Source organism: Neoarius graeffei, chromosome 19, assembly GCF_027579695.1.
Source record: "Neoarius graeffei isolate fNeoGra1 chromosome 19, fNeoGra1.pri, whole genome shotgun sequence".
NCBI lineage: Eukaryota > Metazoa > Chordata > Actinopteri > Siluriformes > Ariidae > Neoarius > Neoarius graeffei.
This window is the reverse complement of record NC_083587.1, coordinates 45,037,656-45,061,168: the sequence shown is the minus strand read 5'-3', so window position 1 is coordinate 45,061,168 and position 23,513 is coordinate 45,037,656. Positions and strand designations below refer to the sequence as shown.

Genomic DNA, 23,513 nt, shown 5'->3' with positions numbered 1-23,513 from the left:
GAATTTTCAGCATTGTAAGAGAACTCCCTAAAGTATTATTCAGCAAAACCCCAGAATGATAGCACAAATCTAGAATTTTTAACAGAATTTTAGTTCTTAAAATTTAACGTAATTATGGACGTCACACGTAACATTTACACCTGTGAAAAATCACTTTGAATGCTGTTTTGATCAAATATTCTCTATAATAAAAAAAATCACTTAAATATTATAAAACACACAGTCTTTTAATGTATCGAAAAATAATTTTGATAAAGTAAGGAAATTCGGAAGAAAAATTGTTTTTTCTTTTGCTTGTTGTGCGTGTCACGCTACCAAAATCTAACTAACCCCTTCACGAACAATTCCAACTTTCATGGACTTGTAGCGCGAATAAACCTTTCAAAAAAAAATATAATACTTCTCACCCAGTAAATTTGAATCCTGGTGATTGATATCCTCGTAGCTTCAGTAGATCTAGAGATTTAGTTGATTTAGTAAATCCCAAACGCTGTGAAACGCGCCAGCCATCTATGGTGAGAAGTGCTGCTGTAGTTGAGAAACTCATTTCTCCCGCTTCCAACTAACTCCGTGACCCATACCAAAATAACAAGGTCACGCTCATCACTTAAGGATGATTTATGCCAAGTTTCACGGAAAAATACAGCGAAATAAACTTGCTAGAAGCATTTTTCAAAATCCCAAACATTATGAAACATTTCTTGTAGGGTTTCAGGTTACAAATTTCGAGAATAGAGAAATTGCGGCGCAAAAGTTTGCCACTAAACTCGTGAAAATACTCCATCCTAGCGAGTTTCACAACCGAACTAGGCTACGTGACAGTCCGTGACCACCCAGGAATGTTCTAGAAGGTACGCTTCTAGGCACGTGCGATCGAGAAAGACGCCACGTGAAGGTAGTAAAGGTAGTATTTCCACTGTCTTATGACGTTTTTGCTTGTTTTAGCGTGATAAACAATGCATTATGGGTAATCATTAAAATGCTGATTTCAAGGTTAAAATGGGTAAAAACAACTAATTTATATAGATATTGTAAAAATTGTGCCTAATAGTTATTTCAGTACATAAAATCAAAACCTGAATTTTAAATTTTTTTCCCTATGTTACATCATTGTGCATCTATAGCATGCTACTCATCATATAGTAACTCATATAATCACTCTTGACAACCGTGGTGAGCAGAAAATCATCTCAACATGCAACAGCAGAAGAGCACATTGGGGTCCACTCCTGCCAGCCAAGAACAGGAATCTTAGAATCCAGAACAAGTTCCTATTAAAAAGTGGCCAGTGAGTGCACATATTAGACATACCGGCAAGGCCAGAGTGGGACCGTTTTTCACCCCAGGATTGCCATCTGAGCAACCCACATACTCATTAGGGATGTCCGCAATGACAGATCTACAGTTTAAACTCTTTTGACTATTTATTTTTACAATAATGCACAGTAGGCACCAACACCGCCACCAACACCATGGGCGGCACGGTGGCGTAGTGGTTAGCACGGTCGCCTCACAGCAAGAAGTTTCTGAGTTCGAACCCAGCGGCCGGCGAGGGCCTTTCTGTGTGGAGTTTGCATGTTCTCCCCGTGTCTGTGTGGGTTTCCTCCAGGTGCTCTGATTTCCCCCACAGTCCAAAGACATGCGGTTAGGTTAATATGGGACGGCCTTGGGCTGAGGTGCCCTTGAGCGAGGCACCTAACTCCCAACTGCTCCCCGGGCGCTGTTAGCATGGCTGCCCACTGCTCTGGGTATGCGTGTGCCCATTGCTCACGTGTGTGTTCACTGCTTCAGATGGGTTAAATGCAGAGAGCAAATTTCACAAGTGTGTGATGAATAAAGTTGTGCTTTCTTTTCTTTCTTAAAAAAAATAAATGCATGCAAAAAATTTAATAGGTCTAAAATAAATAAATAGCTATAGCTAATTTCATTATCAAAATTATATTTTGACTAAGACCATTCTGACTAATTTTTCTGCATAAACAGGCACTCTTACTTGTTTCCTTTCACCCGAACTGTTTTGATAGTTACTACTCAACCAGCACAGTAGGCCACTATTAATGCATATATGAATAGGGCTGCTCAAAAACTACAAAAATAGCAAATACGTCTCACACTTTGATGGCCACATAGCTATTCTGAAACTAACACATCTGTCATTTATAAATATCCCTGCAATGCTTTGGGGGGGGAAAAAAAAAAAGAAAAAAAACCCCATTAAATTGAAAGTAGCTTGAAGTTGAATGAAAAATGGGCTGCCTATAATTTGCATTTATATTATTCGCACTGGAATGACAGCACAACAGTCATTATTGGAGTGGTGTGTATCATACAGTGCCACACTGTGTGCTCCATAGATACCCATCTCAGCAGCTGCACTGCCATCTTCTGGGCTTGTTGCGGTCACAAATGCATCCAAGTTTGACAAATTTACTTGCATCTTTCTTGAAAGCTTTGCTCTTCTTTAATCTGGCCTTTTCCTCTCCCCTTTTTGTTTTTGTTGTACATACTGTTTAAACACTAAGACAGTTCTCTTGACTAACTGCAAACCTTTACATTTATTATGTGACCAGCCTGGAATTAGTCACCCAATCAGAAAACTTGGAGGGATGCTCTTATTAAAAAAGAAGCCTTTATTTATCACACGTACACTCAAGCACACAAACCCAGGCACAGTGAAATTACTCCTCTGCATTTAATCCATCTGAAGCAGTGAACACAAGCACGTACACATACCCAGAGCAGTTTAAAGACGTGGTTAGGTTAACATGGGGCAGCCTTGGGCTGAAATGCCCTTGAGCAAGGTACCTAACCCCCAACTGCTTCCCAGGCGCTGTAGTATAGCTGCCCACTGCTCTGGGTGTGTGTGCGCGCTCATTGCTCACTTGTGCGTTCACTGCTTCAGATGGGTTAAAGTGCATATCACGGGTAAATTCAGGAGCAAGATCAATGTAATTCTCCTATTTTATATTAAACTTTGGTCAAATATCTGTCACATTTTGCGCAATTTTTTTTTACCTTGCGCAATACCAGAAAAATTCAGTTGAAATCAAGCCATGAGGCGAATTGGTCCACCTCTGAAAAAACTTGGCATTTGGATTTCCCGGGAAACATTGATTTTCGTGACGTCGCGTGCGGGACGCCTCCCTCTGAATCCTACATCAGCGCTGGTTTGTTTATGAGAAAACGACCTGGTGGTTTTCTGCAAGTTTCAACGTTATCGCGTAATTATTAAAATGGTTAACAGATGTATCATAGGAGAGCGTAGCAACACCAGTCTTGATGGGATTAGTACTCATCGTTTCCCAAAAGACCAGACAATGAGAGAGAAATGGGAGCGCTTGGCCTACACAGGCTGTGCACTGAAACCATGCAAAGCTCTCGCAGCCTGCTGGCGCTTCCGCAGGTAACGTCACGATTCTGGCTCCAGACTCCCTTGGGATTTTTCCAGACGCGTTTTGTTATTTTATTTTTTCTGCTGTAGACAGATGGCCTTGTGCAAAATTACCCTTCTGGATGAGTGTGTAAAGGGACATACTCATCTCATTATCTCTAGCCGCTTTATCCTGTTCTACAGGGTCGCAGGCAAGCTGGAGCCTATCCCAGCTGACTATGAGTGAAAGGCGGGGTACACCCTGGACAAGTCGCCAGGTCATCACAGGGCTGACACATAGACACAGACAACCATTCAGACCTACGGTCAATTTAGAGTCACCAGTTAACCTAACCTGCATGTCTTTGGACTGTGGGGGAAACCGGAGCACCCGGAGGAAACCCACGCAGACACGGGGAGAACATGCAAACTCCACACAGAAAGGCCCTCGTCGGCCACGGGGCTCGAACCCGGACCTTCTTGCTGTGAGGCGACAGCACTAACCACTACACCACCGTGCCGCCCCAAAGGGACATACTTTCATATATAAAAAAAAAAAACTGAAATTGGTCCAGAATATGCACTTTAAATGCAGAGGATCGATTTCACTGTGCTTGAGTGTGCATGTGACAAATAAAGGCTGCTTCTTCTTCAGTGGGCAGCTATGCTACAGCGCCCGGGGAGCAGTTGGGGGTTAGGTGCTTTGCTCAACCATGATATAAAAGTAGGGGAAACTGCTATTCGTTCACTCAACTCCCCTCACATTGAACCGGCGACCCTTTGTCAAGTCAAGTCAAGTTTATTTGTACAGCGCTTTTAACAATAAACATTGTCGCAAAGCAGCTTTACAGAATTTGAACGACTTAAAACACGAGCTAATTTGTCCCTAATCTATCCCCAATGAGCAAACCTGTGGCGACGGTGGCAAGGAAAAACTCCCTCAGACGACATGAGGAAGAAACCTCGAGAGGAACCAGACTCAAAAGGGAACCCATCCTCATTTGGGCAAATGGGCCCAAGGCTGCTTCTCTAACCTTCAGGCCGTGGCTGCCTTGAATGGGGACGCTCTCATGTTTGTGTATATGAGTATGCAGCTCAGAGCGCAGCCGCATGGACTTATTACACTAACATTAAATTTACTGCATCACCAACCCCCGGTCCTGCACTGTACTGTACTTAAAACATCCTCCCGTGCCCCTGCACAGGTGCGGAATTGGGCATGTTTAGCTCAAGCTGAACACAACCAACTATCCATGTGGATACTTGGAAAGAAAAATCTTCATGCACTTCAGCCTGTAGACATACCAGCTCATCTCATCCCAGCCCCATACCCCCCCACCCCTGCATGACTATTCAGGAAGAAATCACATCCCTGTGTTATGTACAGCAATTAACAAGAGTGTGCATGTAAACTTTTCATAGAGTCTACTTCTTAACTAAAATAGACATGCAGCATCAAGAAATCAAGGTCCTAGAGTCTGGAGGAAGAATGAAGAGGCACAGAATCCAAGGTGTTTGAAGTCCAGTGTGAAGTTTCCGCAGTCTGTGATGATTTGGGGTGCCATATCATCTGCTGGTGTTGGTCCACTGTGTTTTATCAAGTCCAAAGTCAACAAAGCTGTCTAACAGAAGATTTTAGAGCATTTCAGGCTTCCATCTTTGACGAGCTTTATGCAGATGCTGATTTCCTTTTCCAGCAGGACTTAAATGACACCTGTCCACAGTGCCAAAACTACTACCAAATGGTTTGCTGACCATTAAATTACTGTGCTTGACTGGCCAGTCAACTCACCTGACCTGAACCCCAGAGAGAATCTATGGGGTACTATCAAGAGGAAGATGAGAAACACCCGACCCAAAAATACAGACAAGCTGAAGGTAGCCATCAAAGCAACTTGGGCTTCAATAACACCTTAGCAGCGTCACACGCTGATCGGCTCCATGCCACACCGCACTGACGCAGTAATTCATGGTAAAGGAGCCTCAACCAAGTATTGAATGTATAAATGAACATACTTTTCAGAAGTTGGACATTTCTGTATTGTAAATCCTTTTTGGATTGGTCTTAGGAAATATTCTAATAATCTGAGATACTGGATTTCTATTTTTCATAAGCTATGAGCCATAAATATCAAAATTAAAACAAAAAGGGCTTGAAATATCACACTTTACATGTAATGAATAGAGAAAAGTTTACCTTTTTAAATTAAATTATGAAAAAAAAATTACAATTTTCCATGACATTCTAATTGTTTGAGATACACTAGTATATAGTTGCATTGTGTAGGTGTACAATTCCTGACTAAACAGTATAAAAATAAAAGGCATTTAAATGCTCCCAATGAATAACACACAGCATGCAGTGACTGCTGATCATGCGTTACCTCTGCCACAGTAAGCACACAGACGAAAGCAGGATGGCAAGGGTCCAGGCCTTCCAACTTCATTCCAACCTTAAATGCATTCCTGCTCTGAGGAAAGGCCTGGTGCTGCAAACCACACACCCCAGCACTTAAACATCCTATCCAAGATGGATTGTTTATCGTGATAATTTTTAATATATTTAACTGGAACTCATAATTTAGACATTTTACCTCTTTAAATAATTTTAAGGGAGCAGACACAGCTTTCTCTTCCTCTAGATAGGCTGGCCAGCTCCAAGCCTTCTTCTTCGCAGGTGCAGCAGTTACTATGGCAATAATATCAGACCACACATTAGGCATACTCATTTTTTGCAATTTTATTAGAAACATCTTGAAGCTGCCAGTACATATTTCAGTTTAAACTCTAAAACATCACGTTGTCTTAAGTGTATTGGACCTGCTTATTTTTCACAGGCCAGTTTGATTCTCATCTCATCTCATTATCTCTAGCCGCTTTATCCTGTTCTACAGGGTCGCAGGCAAGCTGGAGCCTATCCCAGCTGACTACGGCGAAAGGCGGGGTACACCCTGGACAAGTCGTCAGGTCATCACAGGGCTGACACATAGACACAGACAACCATTCACACTCACATTCACACCTACGGTCAATTTAGAGTCACCAGTTAGCCTAACCTGCATGTCTTTGGACTGTGGAGGAAACCGGAGCACCCGGAGGAAACCCACGCGGACACGGGGAGAACATGCAAACTCCACACAGAAAGGCCCTCGCCGGCCACGGGGCTCGAACCCGGACCTTCTTGCTGTGAGGCGACAGCGCTAACCACTACACCACCGTGCCGCCCAGTTTGATTCTGTACGTTGATATATTTCTTTCTGAAACAGGACGTCAGAGTCACGGCACTCTGATTTACAAAACGGCCAAAAGTGGTTGAGATGCACCACACCATGCTGAATTTAAACAAATTTGATAGTAACCGTACAAACAAGCTAAATATGCAGAACAGTGAAGAGTTTAAAGATAGGTTTTTTTTCTCCCCAAACTGTGGAGGATCTCTTTGCCCATACCTACACCTGTGGGCTATAACAAGGATTATTCAATCCACATTCACTGGATACGAGTAATCACGTGCTCTGATTGGCAACTCTACTACTAGGATATCAGCTCAGATACCGTGAGTAGAGAAAAACAAAATGGCAAACCAACTGAGGACGAAATTTTAAAAAATAAAAAAATCTACTCAAAAACAAAACCCCCAAAATACAAAGGCAACAAAATACAGAATGAAAGTATTTGATGGTAAGAACTTTTTTCCCCCCAAGAATTATCATCACATTTTTCACAAATTGCTACTGTCATTTCACCGGTTTGTTTACATTCTTCGTCTTTCAGCGTTAAAATTTGTTGAAGTTTTTTAGACTGGTTCAAAAGCTCAAAGAAATTCGAAAATTACATAACCGAAACCTCCAAGGAAGAATTAAATAAATGTCTAAAGCTATTCTATACCTCAGCATGACAGCAAGACGGAACTTTCTACAAAAAAATAAATTAATTAATTAAAAAAAAACCTGGTCAATTTGTGCAGCCATCAATAGGTTTTTAAGAAGTTTGCCTACGCAGAAACGATTTTGTCGGAGGTTTTGGACAGTTTCTATTTAACAAATTTGCAAAAAATACAAATAAAAACACTTTCTCAAAATCCAGCGAATGTGGATAGAATAAAACAGTTATTCCACTCAATCTCATCATACCTGGCTTAAGGCCAATTTATGCTGACAACCCAGTCCTCGCAGATAGTGTCGCAGACAGTGTCTGCGTAGCCCCCCCACCTTCGCAGACGCTCTGCGCGCACCTCCCAAAAATTGTGACCACCGCAGAAGCCTCGCAGACAGCGTCACAGACAAGAGGGCTCTGATTGGTCCACTCTACATCCGCTGTACACGCACTTCCGCTTCCCTACTTTCCCGGTTTGGTTTGTTTTCACGACCGCCATTTTTAAAAACACGAGCGAAGATGGAGCAGCACGAAGAGCGGTTGATCGAGGAAGTGAGGAAGTACGTACATCTATACGACTCCAGTTCTAGTCATTATAAGTAACCGGAGGATAAACACTCCACTAACCACACCCACCAACTACTCCTAGCGATTTCGCGCCCCCTTGCGTTGTGGCGGTGAATAACATCGCGCACGCCTATTACTCTCCGCTCAACGATAAATTACAACTGTCTGTGAAAAGCTATCTGCGAAAGCCTTGTCGCAAGAGCATGCAGAGGCCTTTATAGTCAACTCGTCAACTATCAGCTCATATACAACTTGATTTTGTGGAATAACTTAATTATAGCCTAGGGAAAAAATATTAGACGACTTTATTAGACAAACAATACTAGTAAAAAATGACTCGTCAAAATTTTTTGTCTTGGAAGTGAGGAGTTGTAAAAACAAAAATTTTTGTATTTTTATTAAGATAAAATATATTATACTGGTGTCCATAACACGAGAGCACACAAACAAAAAGCTTGAAACATTTTAATTTGACATTAATTGTGTCAAATGCATGCATGATGGACAATTACCCAATCTGGCAAGTTTGGCTGCTTTTCTGCCTTTTGAGACTCTAAACTTCTCCTGTAAAATAAAGAATAGTTTATTAACCACAGTACAGCCAAACACATGTTACATGGTCTGTGTGAGCATGTATTGATGCGTTAATGCACATTACCTCCTCTTCTTCAATGTTGTCCTCTTCATCATCCTCAGATTCCATGAACATCTTCTTCTTCTTCCGAATTCGTTTACCTAAACGCTCACCTTCTCCTGTATCACCTGGAGTTGACCTGCGCAGCCCAACACACAGACATACAATCACTCACTGCACTGCAGGCCCATCACCTGGCCAAAATTATTAGTGTGTTTTTGGGGTGCTCATTTTTGACAAGCTTCACATCACTTGGCTAAAGTATAAATAAAGCATGTTTTGCCAGAATTCTGGTTGCATATCAAACCACTCTTCTTGGCAGAACTGGTAGAGTTCAATTAAATTTGTGCGTTTCCTGGCACTTTTAAGCGCAGTCCACGCATTTTCGATAGGGTTGAGCTCAGAACTTATTTTAAGCTTAAAGTTGCAGCCCATATAAAAATAACTTTGTCTTATTTTTTTCGCGGTGCGGTTTCCATCAAATCCTGCGCTCTGATTGGCTGGCGAGTGAGTCCGTATCCTACAATACGGACCCCAGTTACGGACCTCTGGCGACTCGCTCATTCACAACAACAAACATTAACATTTTTTGTCAACGTTGTCTTTTTTTTTATAAGACTTATTTATAAGATTATCAATAATCTTATAAATTTTTGCCAGCATTTCTCAGGAGAATAGCATTAATTTTACAGCATGGATAGCGATAACGACAGTGTTCACAGCGAAAGCGAGTTTTACTACCCTGAGGAAGAAGAAATAAAACATTTCAGGAGAAAGCTAAAAACCTCTAACTTGCTAATGCCGAGCAAAAACATGGCTGAATCCTGAATGACTCAATTTTGTATAAATAGGGGACTACATAGGTGGTAAAATGTAGTTTTTTTCCTGCCATGGAAGTGCACTTGTATACTGAGGAGGAAGCCATTTGCATTACAGCCGTGAATGAGGATTCAAAATGGCGGCTCGGCTCGGTTTTCCCTTTCGGGCGCTCTCGTTTTCTGTTAGAATTTGGTAAAGAAAAAAATAAATATATTATTTACCAGCTTAAGGTCGGTCCGTATGGTGGAATACCGTGACCTCGGCCTTGAATACTGACCTCGGCCCAGAGGGCCTCGCTCAGTACTTTCAAGATCTCGGTCACGGTATTTCACGATACGGACCTCCCAGCTGGTAAATAACATACATATATACTTGCTAAAACTGTCACCATGTCCTGACAGTGAGACAGATAATCTGTAGGGGGGATTAAATATAAATTAATAATAATAATAATAATAAATAATAATTCAGGCTCCTCTGGCTCCACCTAGTGGTTTTAATGGCATTTGCAAGACTTTACCACGACTGAATCAAAACAACCAAACAAAACCAGGAGAAGTGTCTGCCGCAGTGTCAATCACCAGTCGAGTACACACACCCCTCCCCTGCACATACTCTCACTTCATGCTGTTTACTTGGCCTTTTCAGTTGCTAGCCTGTGTGCACAGCAGCCTCCTCTGCAGGGAGGGGCTTTGGAAGCAGGGCTGGAGCGCAGCTGAGAGGGAGAGGGGACCTGAAGTTGTACTCGTTCAAATTTTCAATCCAAGTCGAGTCTCTCAATCCTACCAACTTCTGCTTTAAATGTTAGCCTGTTTTATCCGTTCCACAACCAGCTTTGATGCGTGTTCGGGGTCATTGTTCTGTTGGAAAGCTGAGAAGCTTTTCTGCTCACCCAAAATAACTTAAAACTTGTGCACCAAATTCTTGTTTGTTTGTTTTTTTCCCATTAAATATGCACACTCAGCAGCCACTTTAACAGGAACTTGTTCTTGATTCTAAGATTCCTGTTCTTGGCTGGCAGGAATGGAACCCAATGTGCTCTTCTGTTGTTGCATGCTGAGATGCTTTTCTGCTCACCACGGTTGTAAAGAGTTGCTATGAGTTACTATGTCCTTCCTGGCAGCTCGAACCAATCTGGCCATTTTCCTCTGACCGCTCTTATCAACAAGGCGTTTGTTTCCACCCACAGAACTGTCGCATGCTCAATGTTTTTTGCACCATTCTGTGTAAACTCTAGAGACTTGTGTGTGAAAACCCCAGGAGATCAGCAGTTTATGAAATACTCAACCTAGTCCATCTGGCTCAAACCAACACCCATGCCACAGTGAAAGTCACAGAGATCAAAATTTTTTCCCCATTCTGATGTTTGAAGTGAAAAATGAACTGAAGCTCTTGATTTGGATCTGCGTGATTTTATGCATTGTGCTGCTGTCAAGGGACTGGCTGAATAGATAACTGCATAAAACAGAGCAGGTGGAGGGGTGTTCCTAATAAAGTGGCCGGTGAGTGTATGTTGTACGATCATTTTTGTCAGTGTATGTAACCTTCTGACCAACTGTATCAATTACAAAATGTATTATTTACATGTACAACATTTTATTATTTAGTTAAACAGAACAGATAGGAAGCAAATGGTCTCTATTTTCACATCATTGACTCTTGTACACAGATCAGCGTTACCTATTCCCGACATATGAACCCTTGGGCTAACCTGGGAGACTTCCCTGCTACATATTTCCCTTTGGCGACAAGTTTGTAGAACGCCCACAAGGGCAATGTGAAAATTGTGAACTACTAATTTTGAATTCGTGAATACGACTTAAGTCAGGACAACAACATTTTGATATAAATTGAGGAGGGATTGTGGATACACACACACAGCTAATGAACAAAAATGTCATTATCACCATCAACATTTAATCTGTGGGCACTTATCACTGCGCCACAAACAAACATTGATTTTTTTCTTTTTAATTATGATGTAAACACCTAAACGAAGGACAGTAGATGGTTTATACCATTCACCATCCTCTTCAATCGCTGTATAACTGTAACCTGTTAACGTTAACTAGCAGTGAAGCTCACTTACAAATGCGCGCATGCTTCAGAAACCTCCAACTCCAAGTTTAGCTGTCAAAGCACTGTGGGGTTTTTAATGAGAACTACAAGCAAATTTAAAATTGTTAAACTCAAATCAGAATTTGCATTGAGTATAATTTAATTTATCATCGCAAGGTGATGAAAGGTGGGGTATGAGATTTTTTTCAGGAGTATTTTTTACCATATTGCTTGAAAAGCTCCTCACACCCATGTTGCAAGCAGTACAATAGAAGGTTTGACCCAAAAACGAAATATTTTAATCCAGTCTACAGTGTAAAATAAAGGAAAAACGCCATCCAATCATATCGAGGTACCACCTCAAAATGATTGGATACTGACATGTCAATCAGACTGAAGCCCGCGAGCAGCCCGTCCCTTCTGTGTGTGTGTGTGAGAGAGCGAGCAGAGTGTCACACAGAGCGCAGGATTTTCTCAGTGCGCTCCCTCCAAACAACGGGGATTTACACGAAAACGGAAGGAGATATTCACAAACTTCTTTCACAGTGAGTGCCACAAGGATCTCCTGAACACACTGATGTAATTTGTTTGTCTGTAGTGTAAAAAATGAGGTCACTAGAGCGAGTTAAAAACAAGTGACTTTTCTGCCAAATTTATAATGGCAGTCTATGTGGCTGCGCGGCTGTCCTCTCTTCACTTTCAGGCTTCTCATTCAAAAACTGCAAGTCCTATCGTGTAGGTAGACACATTGTGTGAATCAGGACGAGTGTGGCTACTACTTTTGAGAAAATTATGTGTGTGGAGTGAAAATTGGGGCTGAAAACACAGTTTAAATGAGAAAGTTTGAGCTATTTTTCCAAGTTCTCTACACTCTGCTCCACTGGTGTGTAGCGCAATAGACACCCATTATAAAGGCTGATTTTCTCAGGCTTTATAAGGGGGAGGAGGGGTGGAGACGCGGGGGGTGGGAGCATGGCGAGGGCGGGCGTGTTTCTTTTCAAAATATGGCTTGCGGGAACCGTTATTCCAAAATCTCATACCCCACCTTTAAGAGAAAAAGAAGCAGGCTTCATTTGTCACATGCACACTCAAGCACAATGAAATTCATCTTCGGCATTAATAGTAATAATAATAATAATAATAATTTTAAAAAAATGTATTGACATACTGCGCCTTCTACATAAAAATGATCAAAGGCACGTTACAAAATAGTTTAAAAATTTTAAATCTAAAATGAATAAACATAAAATAAATAAAAATAAACATTTATAACTGTATACACGGGCGGCATGGTGGTGTAGTGGTTCGCACTGTATCCTCACAATAAGAAGGTCCAGGTTCGAGCCCCGTGGCCGGCGAGGGCCTTTCTGTGCGGAGTTTGCATGTTCTCCCCGTGTCCGCGTGGGTTTCCTCCGGGTGCTCCGGTTTTCCCCGCAGTCCAAAGACATGCAGGTTAGGTTAACTGGTGACTCTAAATTGACCGTAGGTGTGAATGTGAGTGTGAATGGTTGTCTGTGTCTATGTGTCAGCCCTGTGATGACCTGGCGACTTGTCCAGGGTGTACCTCGCCTTTCGCCCGTAGTCAGCTGGGATAGGCTCCAGCTTGCCTGCGACCCTGTAGAACAGGATAAAGCGGCTAGAGATAATGAGATGAGAACTGTATACACACACACACTATATATATATATATATATATATATATATATATATATATATATATATATATATATATAAGAAAAGATAAATTTAGTAATCTAATGACTAAAAGCCAATTTAAAAAGATGTGATTTTAGACGTGATTTTTTTTAAAAGTCTCTAAAGATGAAACGTTACGGCGGTCAACAGGAAGCGCATTCCAGAGTTTTGGTGCTGCTGCGCTAAAAGATCAATCGCCAAAGGTGCAGAACATTTTGCCTTGGGGAAATGATAAAACAGTGCTAGCACTTGAGCGCAATGAATACCTCGCGTATTGCCTAACATTAATTAAATCAGTAATATAAAATGGCGCCATGCCATGCAAAGCCTTACAAGTTCGTAACAATATTTTAAATTGCATTCTAAATCTAACAGGCAGCCAGTGCAGTTCTTGCAAAATTTAACCCAGCTGAAGCAGTGAACACACATACCCAGAGCAGTGGGCAGCTATGCTACAGCTCCCGGGGAGCAGTTGGGGGTTAGGTGCCTTGCTCAAGGCCCCCCCATGTTAACCTAACCACATGTCTTTAACTGTAGTTCTTCAAGAGCCTATATAATTTATTCTTTTTCATCCAATCAATTTGAAATGGCACTGACTTATTTACTGATACTTAATTTTGAACCTAAATCTTAGTAGTATGCCTGCCCTTATCTTGAAATGCACCTGAACTATTTACTGGTAACTTGAAGTAGATGCCATATGCACCAACAGCACAGTCCATCTGATTAATGTGTGCTCTGACTACAAGTTTGCGTTTACCTTCCACTGCTGGGCTGTACACAGCCGGGACTGCAGAATTTTCCCTGGAGAAAAGACTCCCGTGAACCAGAGTGGCCACAGGACTTACAGCTGGCCATCTCGACATTGGAGCGATCCTCTCTGCTCGTACTCATTGTGCTGGAGCTACCAGTCTGTGTCTGCACTCCAGATGAAGCTGCTGAAACAAAAGCAACAATAAAAAAAAAAAAAAAATAATAATAATCCCAATACTTCTTACAATGTTAAAGCATGCAAAGAAATTTGTGATTTTTTTTAAACATGTTAAACAAGTCAATTGTATGCAACTTTTGATGTGTATACTCGCCCACATCATACACACGTAGTGGTGTTGTTTCTGACTGATTTGAACGGTTGGGTGGCTCTGATGAGCCGTTAGAGGGTGTAGTCTCCGACGGTGGACATGAAGACTCCTCCTCTTTGTCTTTAGGCTCTGGATCTGTTACAATCTCAAGTGTCCCAAATTCTGTCATCCGGAACTGAGGAAAACAAATAATTTATATATTTTCACACAGTTCTAGTTGCAGTGAATATGCCTCAAGTCATGGTTAAAAAGTGTGCCGCGAGCCGGCTGGGAGAACATCAGAATTGGTACTCTGGTGTGCCGTAGCAGTCAGCTAGTTTGGGGGTGGGGTGATGGGGTAACAATATATCGTATCATATCATTCGATATGATGCTCTCAACCAGTTGTCAGCATACAGAGCACAATATTAAAGCAGTTATTGGTGCTTGTAAAAGGTTACATGCTTTGGAGAGGGTTTTTTTTTTAAAGGTCCCATGGCATGAAATTTTCACTTTCTGAGGTTTTTTAACGTTAAAATGAGTTCCTCTGACCTTCTTAAGTCACCCCAGTGGCTAGAAATTTCATAATGTGTAAACCAAACTATGCCCAACATTTGAGAGTGGCGCGTCAAAACGGCGCGTTGATAAGCTCTTCCCTTGCCTACGTCAGCAAGGGAGATGATCCCCACGCCCCCCCCTCTGGATTCCCACCCACTGTATGGATTGCCCCGCCCAGTTGTAGTGAGGAGACCATAAAGGGAGGACACAACAACATGGCATCACCTAAGCAAGCGAAACATGGAAATTGCGCTGTACATGGATGTGATAACACAGAAAGGAGTCTGTTTTTACTGCCGACGGGAGAGCCCCTGAAGACGCAGTGGCTTAATTTTATTTACTTCAATAATACGCCATCGAGTCTACCTAAGACGGTGTATGTTTGTCGGAAGCATTTTCCTGAGGAATGTTTCCACAACTTGGGACAGTACAGGGCAGGTTTTGCACATCAACTGTCACTGAAGCCTGGGTCCGTACCAAGCATCCCTGCCGCATCAGCCACAAACACCGAACAAGTGAGTGTATAACTGGTCGTTTTGCCGTGTTTTAAAATCGGTGCGTTAGCCTAGCAATGGCTACATTAGCTGTGCAGCTAACCGCTTCCTGCAGTTAGCCAGGTAATCTGCGCTACAAAACTAGAGCATGCAGCATGCTCTGTTAAACTGAGTTTAGTCTGGAAATCGACTGTAACTTATGAGCTTATGTTTGACTATTGCTCCGCAATGCATGTCTTCTGTTGGATAAGCGATATGTTGCTGTAGTTGCTGCTTCTATCCTCTTTGGTTATGGAGTGCGTGTTCAAGCCTAGGGTATTATACGTTTGTAAACTACCACTCCGAACACTCTCACTCTCTGTTCTCTGCCACGTTGAATTTACGAAAGGAGTCCGAGGGAGAACGGGGTTTTGTCTTAGCAGCGTGGCTACAGGCGCTGATAGCAGCGAGTATGTGTGTGCGCGCAGCTTGGTCGAGCCCCTCCCCCCATGGCCCGCCCCCACCCTCTACCCTTCCCCGCCTCCTGCTTCTCCTTAGCAAAACGACGCACTGGGAAAAGCGCTGAAATGGGGCTTTCTCCCAGGAGGCTATATTTACGTGCCGAGGGTTCATTTCGAGAAAAGCTGCGGATATAACATCCGGAAACCTCCACGAGCCCGTTTAAAGCATCAACAAACCACCATGCCATGGGACCTTTAATCGTCTACACTGATTCAATATAAAGGACCAAGAGAGTATGATAAAGTTTCAATATTTATTTCACCACATGTAATACAAGCCAACTTTATTATGCAGTCTGGTGAATGCATTGTTAAAGCCGTACTAGCCGGTATTAAGAACACACAGAGAGTCTCTACTTGATTCAATCCAGGTTGGAAAGTTCATAGTTGCAGATGTGAGACTACTCACAACAGTTCAAAACACAGCGTTCAAACACAGATTTGAGCTACGGAGAGACATGTAACTTTCTGAGCACAAGTAACAGCTGAATGGGAATAAATGACCCTGTGCTTCAGCTACGCCCCCTTGAGTCATGGCAGCTGGGTTGCCAGCGTGTTTATGCCAAGTTGGGCTAATTTTGAAACAACAAATCAGAAATGTGTGCATGCCATGGTGAACTTGTTTCCCATGCAAAGAGTTAGAAAAAAAAAAGAAAAAAGAAAAATGCATTTCCCTTTCCAAAGTCTAAACTTTCTGGGATAGCTTCAGATGTGAATTTCCCTCTGGAATTAATAAAGTGAGCTATTTTTTTTGTGCCATTTTTGAGATGTACTTGGGACAGACATTTTTTCTGAGACCTGGCAACCCTGAGCACCAGTGAAAGCTCAGCTAGAAGTTTATTTCGACATGTTTAATTTTGTTACTTTCTAATACACAGCTTTTTTTTTTTTTTGCCTTACTTGCTGCTAAGCATCTGAATAGATCACACACACACACACACACACTCATTAAGTCTCAATGTTGTACTATTATTCTTTGAACGTAAGGTACTTTTATATTGTTGAATGTTTTTAATCAACTGAAAATGGAAACGAACATATTCAATGTCCATTTTTGTCATGAAAAAAATTTATTGAAAACATTGTATTGAGATATGACCGTATTATATTGAGTTCTGTGTATTGTTACACCCCTACTAGCCTGGAAAATAATTTACCATGAATTTAAAACAGTAACCATTGATGCACTTCCAGCATTTACCAACTGAATAATAAAAATAAATAAAATTAAAAAAAAAAAAAAAATTCTGGACTTACAGGAGACGTCCAGAAACACAGCTTATAAAGCAGCAATAAAAATGTGTCCTTTGCTTATGCAAAGTTTGAATATTACTTTTCTGGACATTAAATCCCCTGGCTAAACTTGTCATTTGTACCAGCGATGCGTCCATTTGTTTGTTTGCTTCCCCCCATCAAAATTTGGACAGGACGCACGTTACCTATGATTTATTTCTCTAAACTTTGCACCAACACCAATGGCCAGAATGCCCATGTTCAGTGCTACGTAGTGTTATTATAATACTAGGGGTGTAACAATTCATCCACTACATCGGTGAATCGATTTATTTTCCTACGATCCAACTACAATGATCTGTGCTCGGCAAGTTGGCCTTCCGGACGACATACATTGATCTAATATCATTGTAAAAGGTAACCAATCGATTGTATCGATACTAGGAAATAATGCATTGGATTTAAAGTGCTGATGACACGTTTTTGACATCCTTGGCGATGTTTTAGAACATAAAAAGTAATTCCCGATGATCCATATATTAATTCACGAAGGCGCCTATTTTACAAGTTATGATTAAAAAATGCGGCTATTTGGGCAAATTTGACGGGGCTGCAGCACCCAGGAGACGAAAGAGGAGGAGGAGCTATATGACGTCAGCGAAAGAACCTTCCTCCTAACTTACCAGTTTGTTGTTGATGCGACAGGTGTTCAGTTTATCATTATTAGTGTGTGTGTGTATATATATATATATATATATATATATATATATATATATATATATATATATATACACACACACACATACATACACAGTGGTGCTTGAAAGTTTGTGAACCCTTTAGAATTTTCTATATTTCTGCATAAATATGACCTAAAACATCATCACATTTTCACACAAGTCCTAAAAGTAGATAAAGAGAACCCAGTTAAACAAATGAGACGAAAATATTATACTTGGTCATTTATTTATTGAGGAAAATGATCCAATATTACATATCTGTGAGCGGCAAAAGTATGTGAACCTCTAGGATTAGCAGTTCATTTGAAGGTGAAATTCGAGTCAGGTGTTTTCAATCAATGGGATGACAATCAGGTGTGAGTGGGCACCCTGTTTTATTTAAAGAACAGGGATCTATCAAAGTCTGATCTTCACAACACATGTTTGTGGAAGTATATCATGGCACGAACAAAGGAGATTTCTGAGGACCTCAGAAAAAGCGTTGTTGATGCTCATCAGGCTGGAAAAGGTTACAAAACCATCTCTAAAGAGTTTGACTCCACCAATCCACAGTCAGGCAGACTGTGTACAAATGGAGGAAATTCAAGACCATTGTTATCCTCCCCAGGAGTGGTCGACCAACAAAGATCACTCCAAGAGCAAGGCGTGTAATAGTCGGCAAGGTCACAAAGGACCCCAGGGTAACTTCTAAGCAACTGAAGGCCTCTCTCACATTGGCTAATGTTAATGTTCATGAGTCCACCATCAGGAGAACACTGAACAACAATGGTTTGCATGGCAGGGTTGCAAGGAGAAAGCCACTACTCCTCAAAAGAACATTGCTGCTCATCTGCAGTTTGCTAAAGATCACGTGGACAAGCCAGAAGGCTATTGGAAAAATGTTTTGTGGACGGATGAGACCAAAATAGAACTTTTTGGTTTAAATGAGAAGCGTTATGTTTGGAGAAAGGAAGACACTGCATTCAAGCATAAGAACCCTATCCCATCTGTGAAACATGGTGGTGGTAGTATCATGGTTTGGGCCTGTTTTGCTGCATCTGGGCCAGGACGGCTTGCCATCATTGATGGAACAATGAATTCTGAATTATACCAGCGAATTCTAAAGGAAAATGTCACAACATCTGTCCATGAACTGAATCTCAAGAGAAGGTGGGTCATGCAGCAAGACAATGACCCTAAGCACACAAGTTGTTCTACCAAAGAATGGTTAAAGAATAATAAAGTTAATGTTTTGGAATGGCCAAGTCGAAGTCCTGACCTTAACCCAATTGAAATGTTGTGGAAGGACCTGAAGCGAGCAGTTCATGTGAGGAAACCCACCAACATCCCAGAGTTGAAGCTGTTCTGTACGGAGGAATGGGCTAAAATTCCTCCAAGCCGGTGTGCAGGACTGATCAACAGTTACTGGAAACGTTTAGTTGCAGTTATTGCTGCACAAGGGGGTCACACCAGATACTGAAAGCAAAGGTTCACATACTTTTGCCACTCACAGATATGTAATATTGGATCATTTTCCTTAATAAATAAATGACCAAGTATAATATTTTTGTCTCATTTGTTTAACCGGGTTCTCTTTATCGACTTTTAGGACTTGTGTCAAAATCTGATGATGTTTTAGGTCATATTTATGCCGAAATATAGAAAATTCTAAAGGGTTCACAAACTTTCAAGCACCACTGTGTATATATATAATATAATTAGTTATGTTATTATGCCTTCGCGTTGTGTTACCGGCTTTTGCTCCAAAACCTACAAGGATGGGGTAAGTTTATTCAAGTTTCCCAGAGATCCCGAGCTGCATGCGAAGTGGGTGAAGCAAGTCAGGCGCACTCCTGACAAGTGGGAGCCCTCACCAACATCCGTCCTGTGCTCTGAACACTTCAATTTGGATTGTTTTGACACCCTTCCCAGCTTAAAAGAATCTCTTGGGTGTTCAGCACAAACGTGTGTTACTACCATCAGCAGTGCCTACACAGTGTTGCCAGATTGGGAGGTTTCCTGCCCAGTTGAGCAGTTTCAAGTGCATTTTGGTGGGTTTTGAACATATTTTGGGCTGGAAAACGTCAGCAGTATCTGTTGCCAGATACTGCTGAAGTTTTCCAGCCCAAAATATGTTCAAAACCCACCAAAATGCACTTGAAACCGCCCAACTGGGCGGGATTCCTCCCAATCTGGCAACACTGCCAGTATTCCGGAGGGGGTCTACTAGTAGCTATGCCGGATCCAAAGACAGTCCTCCTGTCAGAACATGTGTTGTGAAACGACATAAGATAAAGGTACGTAGAGCTATAGATTCTACATGATAATCATAAATGTAATCATAAAGTCGGCGTGATATCAGTCATGTATTTGCTTGTGAAAACTTGCAGCTTTCATGTAACCGCTGCCTAGCAACGAGAGGCAAAGGGTAAAGAGGGTAGGCTATCATAGATTCTATTTGGAAGAGATCAACACAATTCTAGACTCCCAGAAGAGGAAGAGCTAGTACTAGAGAGTTCACCGGCGTTTTCATGCGCCATTTCCATTGAGTAGAACCAGAGTAGAACAGCCAGTGAACCGCAGCATGTTCTCCCGCTGACGTCACAACATGGCCGCGAGCCACGGACCCGGTTTTCTTGCGCTGTGCAATTAAAAGTTGGATATTTGCGTAACAACAGCTTCTTTTCACGTAATTATAACAGAAATCTAACATGTTTGCCATGTTGTATAGTTTATTTAAGAAATTGCATAGAGTCATGTTCGTGTCATCAGCCCTTTAAGCACGTCAGACTTTATATTGATGTGGTTTTTTTTAGCACTTTTAATGATAAAGGCATTAAACGTTACCCGATTCAGTCTGCTTGTCTGTGACATCACACGCCAGCAGTAACACAAATCAAAACATAGCATGATGGCGGATAGCAGAGGAGAAGCCGGCGAGCGGGAAATTTTCAAACCAGCATTACGGTCCAGTGTGCACTTTATTTTAAAATTGTATTTATTATTTCTATGTTAAAAAAAACAACAGGTAAACCTACTGTTATTAATTCAACCAAAAAAAAATTGGTTACACTTTATTTTATATATATATATATATATATATATATATATATATATATATATATATATATACACACACACACACTTATATTTGATAATATTGTAATATTTGTGTTGGAAAAACAAAAGCAGAAGTTTTAGAAGGTTTTTTTTTTTCCAACCTAGTGTTGGTTGCACTTAATTCAAATGTCAATGCATTTGCCACTAATTGTTGTTTACTTGTTTATTTATATCCATAATTATACCTGATTCCCTTACAAGAAACAACAGGAATCTAGAAAACTTCACCTGCACTGTCCAGTATCCAGGTATTTATTTCAGTCACACTGGTTTAATTTTTGGCTAAAAAGTTACTGAATAGATTTCAAGTCACTGAATCGTTTCGGATCGGATCGTTCTAAATGAACCAAAATCGTCCTTGAACCGTATCGGCAACCACGAATCGCGATTCGAATCGAATCGTTGTTAAAACGAATCGTTACACCCCTATATAATACAATAAATAACAAAAGATACCGTTTTGTGATTTCAATGCCAAGAGAAGCTAATTAATTAATTAATTCCCAAGCCATTTATTTCCCTTTAACCGTTAACTGCATCAATATTTCAAAATGCGCCAATTTGAGACCTGTCGCAACACCAGATCGTATTTGACGTTCAGATTTCAGTTCCTGCATGTGAACAGAGGACACAAACTGTAAGAGCATTCTGCCGGTTTGGCAAAACCTAAGAGTTTAGCTTAGTTATGACAGATCTCTGATATTGGTATTGTAGTGAAAATGAAAAATAATGGGATTATTGCATCTCTATCTGTAATGAGCATCTGTACCCTGATGTTACTGCCAGGTAACGTAGCAATGCCGTCCTTCCAGTCAAGAGCAGCCATCATGTCAAATTCTGCTCCTGGGGCTGAGCTATTACTGGCAGGTGTGTCTGTCATCTTTCTCTGAGACAGAAAGAAAAGACAGAAATAAAAGGAGAGAGGCGGAGAGATCCAAAACTTCACAGCTGATAAGGAAGAGTTAAATACGACTTCCTTTTGCGCAAATCTGCATGTATTCTTCACTACGCACATCATTTAACTCTTTCCAGAACTAAGAATCTCTCCATTTAAAAAAAAAAAACACACACACACACACACACAATTACAGGCCTACCAATCAATCATCGCTCTGCACAAGCATGATTACAGCCTCTGCGGATACTTTATGAAGTGGCAGATTAACCATTTGCCAGTCCTCAGGTTCGTCAAGACCGAACACACACAAGACCTCGTTCCAAAAATCACACACACACCGAAACGCCCGCAACTCGGCTTACGAAATAAGCTGCGCGTTCTGTGCAGTACAGCGCTTTTCCGCCAGGGGGCGACTCGAGGCCGGGACTTGACTGCACCAAGCACTTAAATACAGATAAAACATGGATTTATAATTGTTTACAACGCAATTTGTCCAGAAACACGCGTGAAAATAAACTCATCCCGATCTCCCTGTAGCATTCAGGTCATCCAAAGCTGCAGGAAGCGAGTGCAATAAAAGTTAGAGGAACAAGTTCAGCTTTACGTTGTTTTAAAATAATCTCGCAGAAATCCACGGTTCAGTAATGTCCACATAGTTCTGCAGGTTTAATGGAAAGAAAAACGACAGACTGGTATGTTTGCTGGCAGGAAACTAGCCGTTTGCGCGTGTTAACATTAGTACAGAGTGGGTAAGACTGTAATAACGTTCCGAACCCATCGTTTATTTTAAATCAAATCCGACTCCAGGAAGCTGGGAACACAGTGACAACGCGGCCGTTTACACCCCGACAACGCGTTCAACTTGTTCAAAATGTTTGTTTCTCGAGTCCAAAGTGTGCGGAACGAATTTAATCCCAACCATAAATAAAAAGTGCAATGCGCGAGCGCCCATTATTAGCATTCGCCTGATACAAAATGGCGGAGGATAGCAAAGGGCGGCCGACACGTTTAAAACTACTGAAATTATCCGAGTTATTCGGTCTAAAGAATCCCGCACGGCCTTTAATTGCTCTATGAAGGCTGAGTGTATAACTTGTTCTGCTGCAATGGAATGTTTTTCTCTCAGCCAACAAACTCCTTACTTTCCCCTTGTCACGGAATGTCGTTAGCTAGCCCGGTTAGCCTCCGCTGTCTAAACCCGACTGTGGTCCAATTCAAAATGTACAGCCGGCTAGGTGAGGCTAGTAATGCTAGCAAGCGGACCACAATACGCGAAATATAGACTTTCTTTTCGCTTTGGAAAAGTAGAAAACACTCATGCAGGTGGTTTAATAGAGCTCTTCAGCAATAACCAAAACAAAGGAACTCTAGTGTGTCAGGTCCGGCAAAAGCGACGAAACGTTTGCTTTTAATTTCTTCTCCACAAACTTGTCACTTGAATTTATCTTTATCGTTTTAAGCATCGTGGTAAATAGTTACGGTCGCCGCAACCTGTTAAACAAACATTTCTCCGGGCACTAGTGTCATTGTTTCTTGGATTAAGCTTTGCATCACGGTGATATTTTAAGAAAACTGCAACTCACCTCGTTTCTCTTTTAACTCTTATTTTGAGCAGGATGGTTAGTCTGGACTGCGCATGCGCAAGGTATTGCCTCGCCAACTTCGGGGCTCGATAAACTTCAACGCGATCGATGGGGTGAGAACGCAGTGTGAGGGCAAAGCGTGCGATCGGTGCCCTAAACAAACCTTTCGGACGCTATAAACTCTTAGCTGATGGCAGTCTTGATGAGCTGGTGCAAAAATGAACCCATTCCTGGTCAGCGCACCCTGCTTTTATTCATTCAATTATAAACAACTTTTTTTTCCCTTCCCCTTAATTTGCTTAAGCCTTCTTCAGACTCAAGTCTGTGC

The 23,513-nt window shown here is 41.5% G+C and overlaps 1 protein-coding gene across 8 annotated transcripts in view; it reads right to left on the bottom strand.

Moving 5' to 3' along the window:
- The window catches only part of l3mbtl1b (L3MBTL histone methyl-lysine binding protein 1b), a 38,625-nt gene extending 15,112 nt beyond the window's left edge, over positions 1-23,513 (bottom strand). For 2 of the 8 annotated variants that reach the window (XM_060900145.1, XM_060900151.1), the window contains exons 1-8: positions 23,186-23,510; positions 21,474-21,590; positions 14,120-14,276; positions 13,780-13,957; positions 8,472-8,586; positions 8,326-8,377; positions 5,965-6,059; positions 5,755-5,859 (exon numbers count right to left, since the gene is read on the bottom strand). In XM_060900145.1, coding sequence (XP_060756128.1) covers positions 5,755-5,859; positions 5,965-6,059; positions 8,326-8,377; positions 8,472-8,586; positions 13,780-13,957; positions 14,120-14,276; positions 21,474-21,584 — 813 coding nt within the window. In that variant the 5' untranslated portion in view covers positions 21,585-21,590; positions 23,186-23,510. Of the gene's footprint in view, positions 1-5,754; positions 5,860-5,964; positions 6,060-8,325; positions 8,378-8,471; positions 8,587-13,779; positions 13,958-14,108; positions 14,277-21,473; positions 21,591-21,801; positions 22,663-22,744; positions 22,967-23,185 lie in introns of those variants that run through there. The other 6 variants (XM_060900148.1, XM_060900150.1, XM_060900149.1 and 3 more) reach the window with 6 other exon arrangements.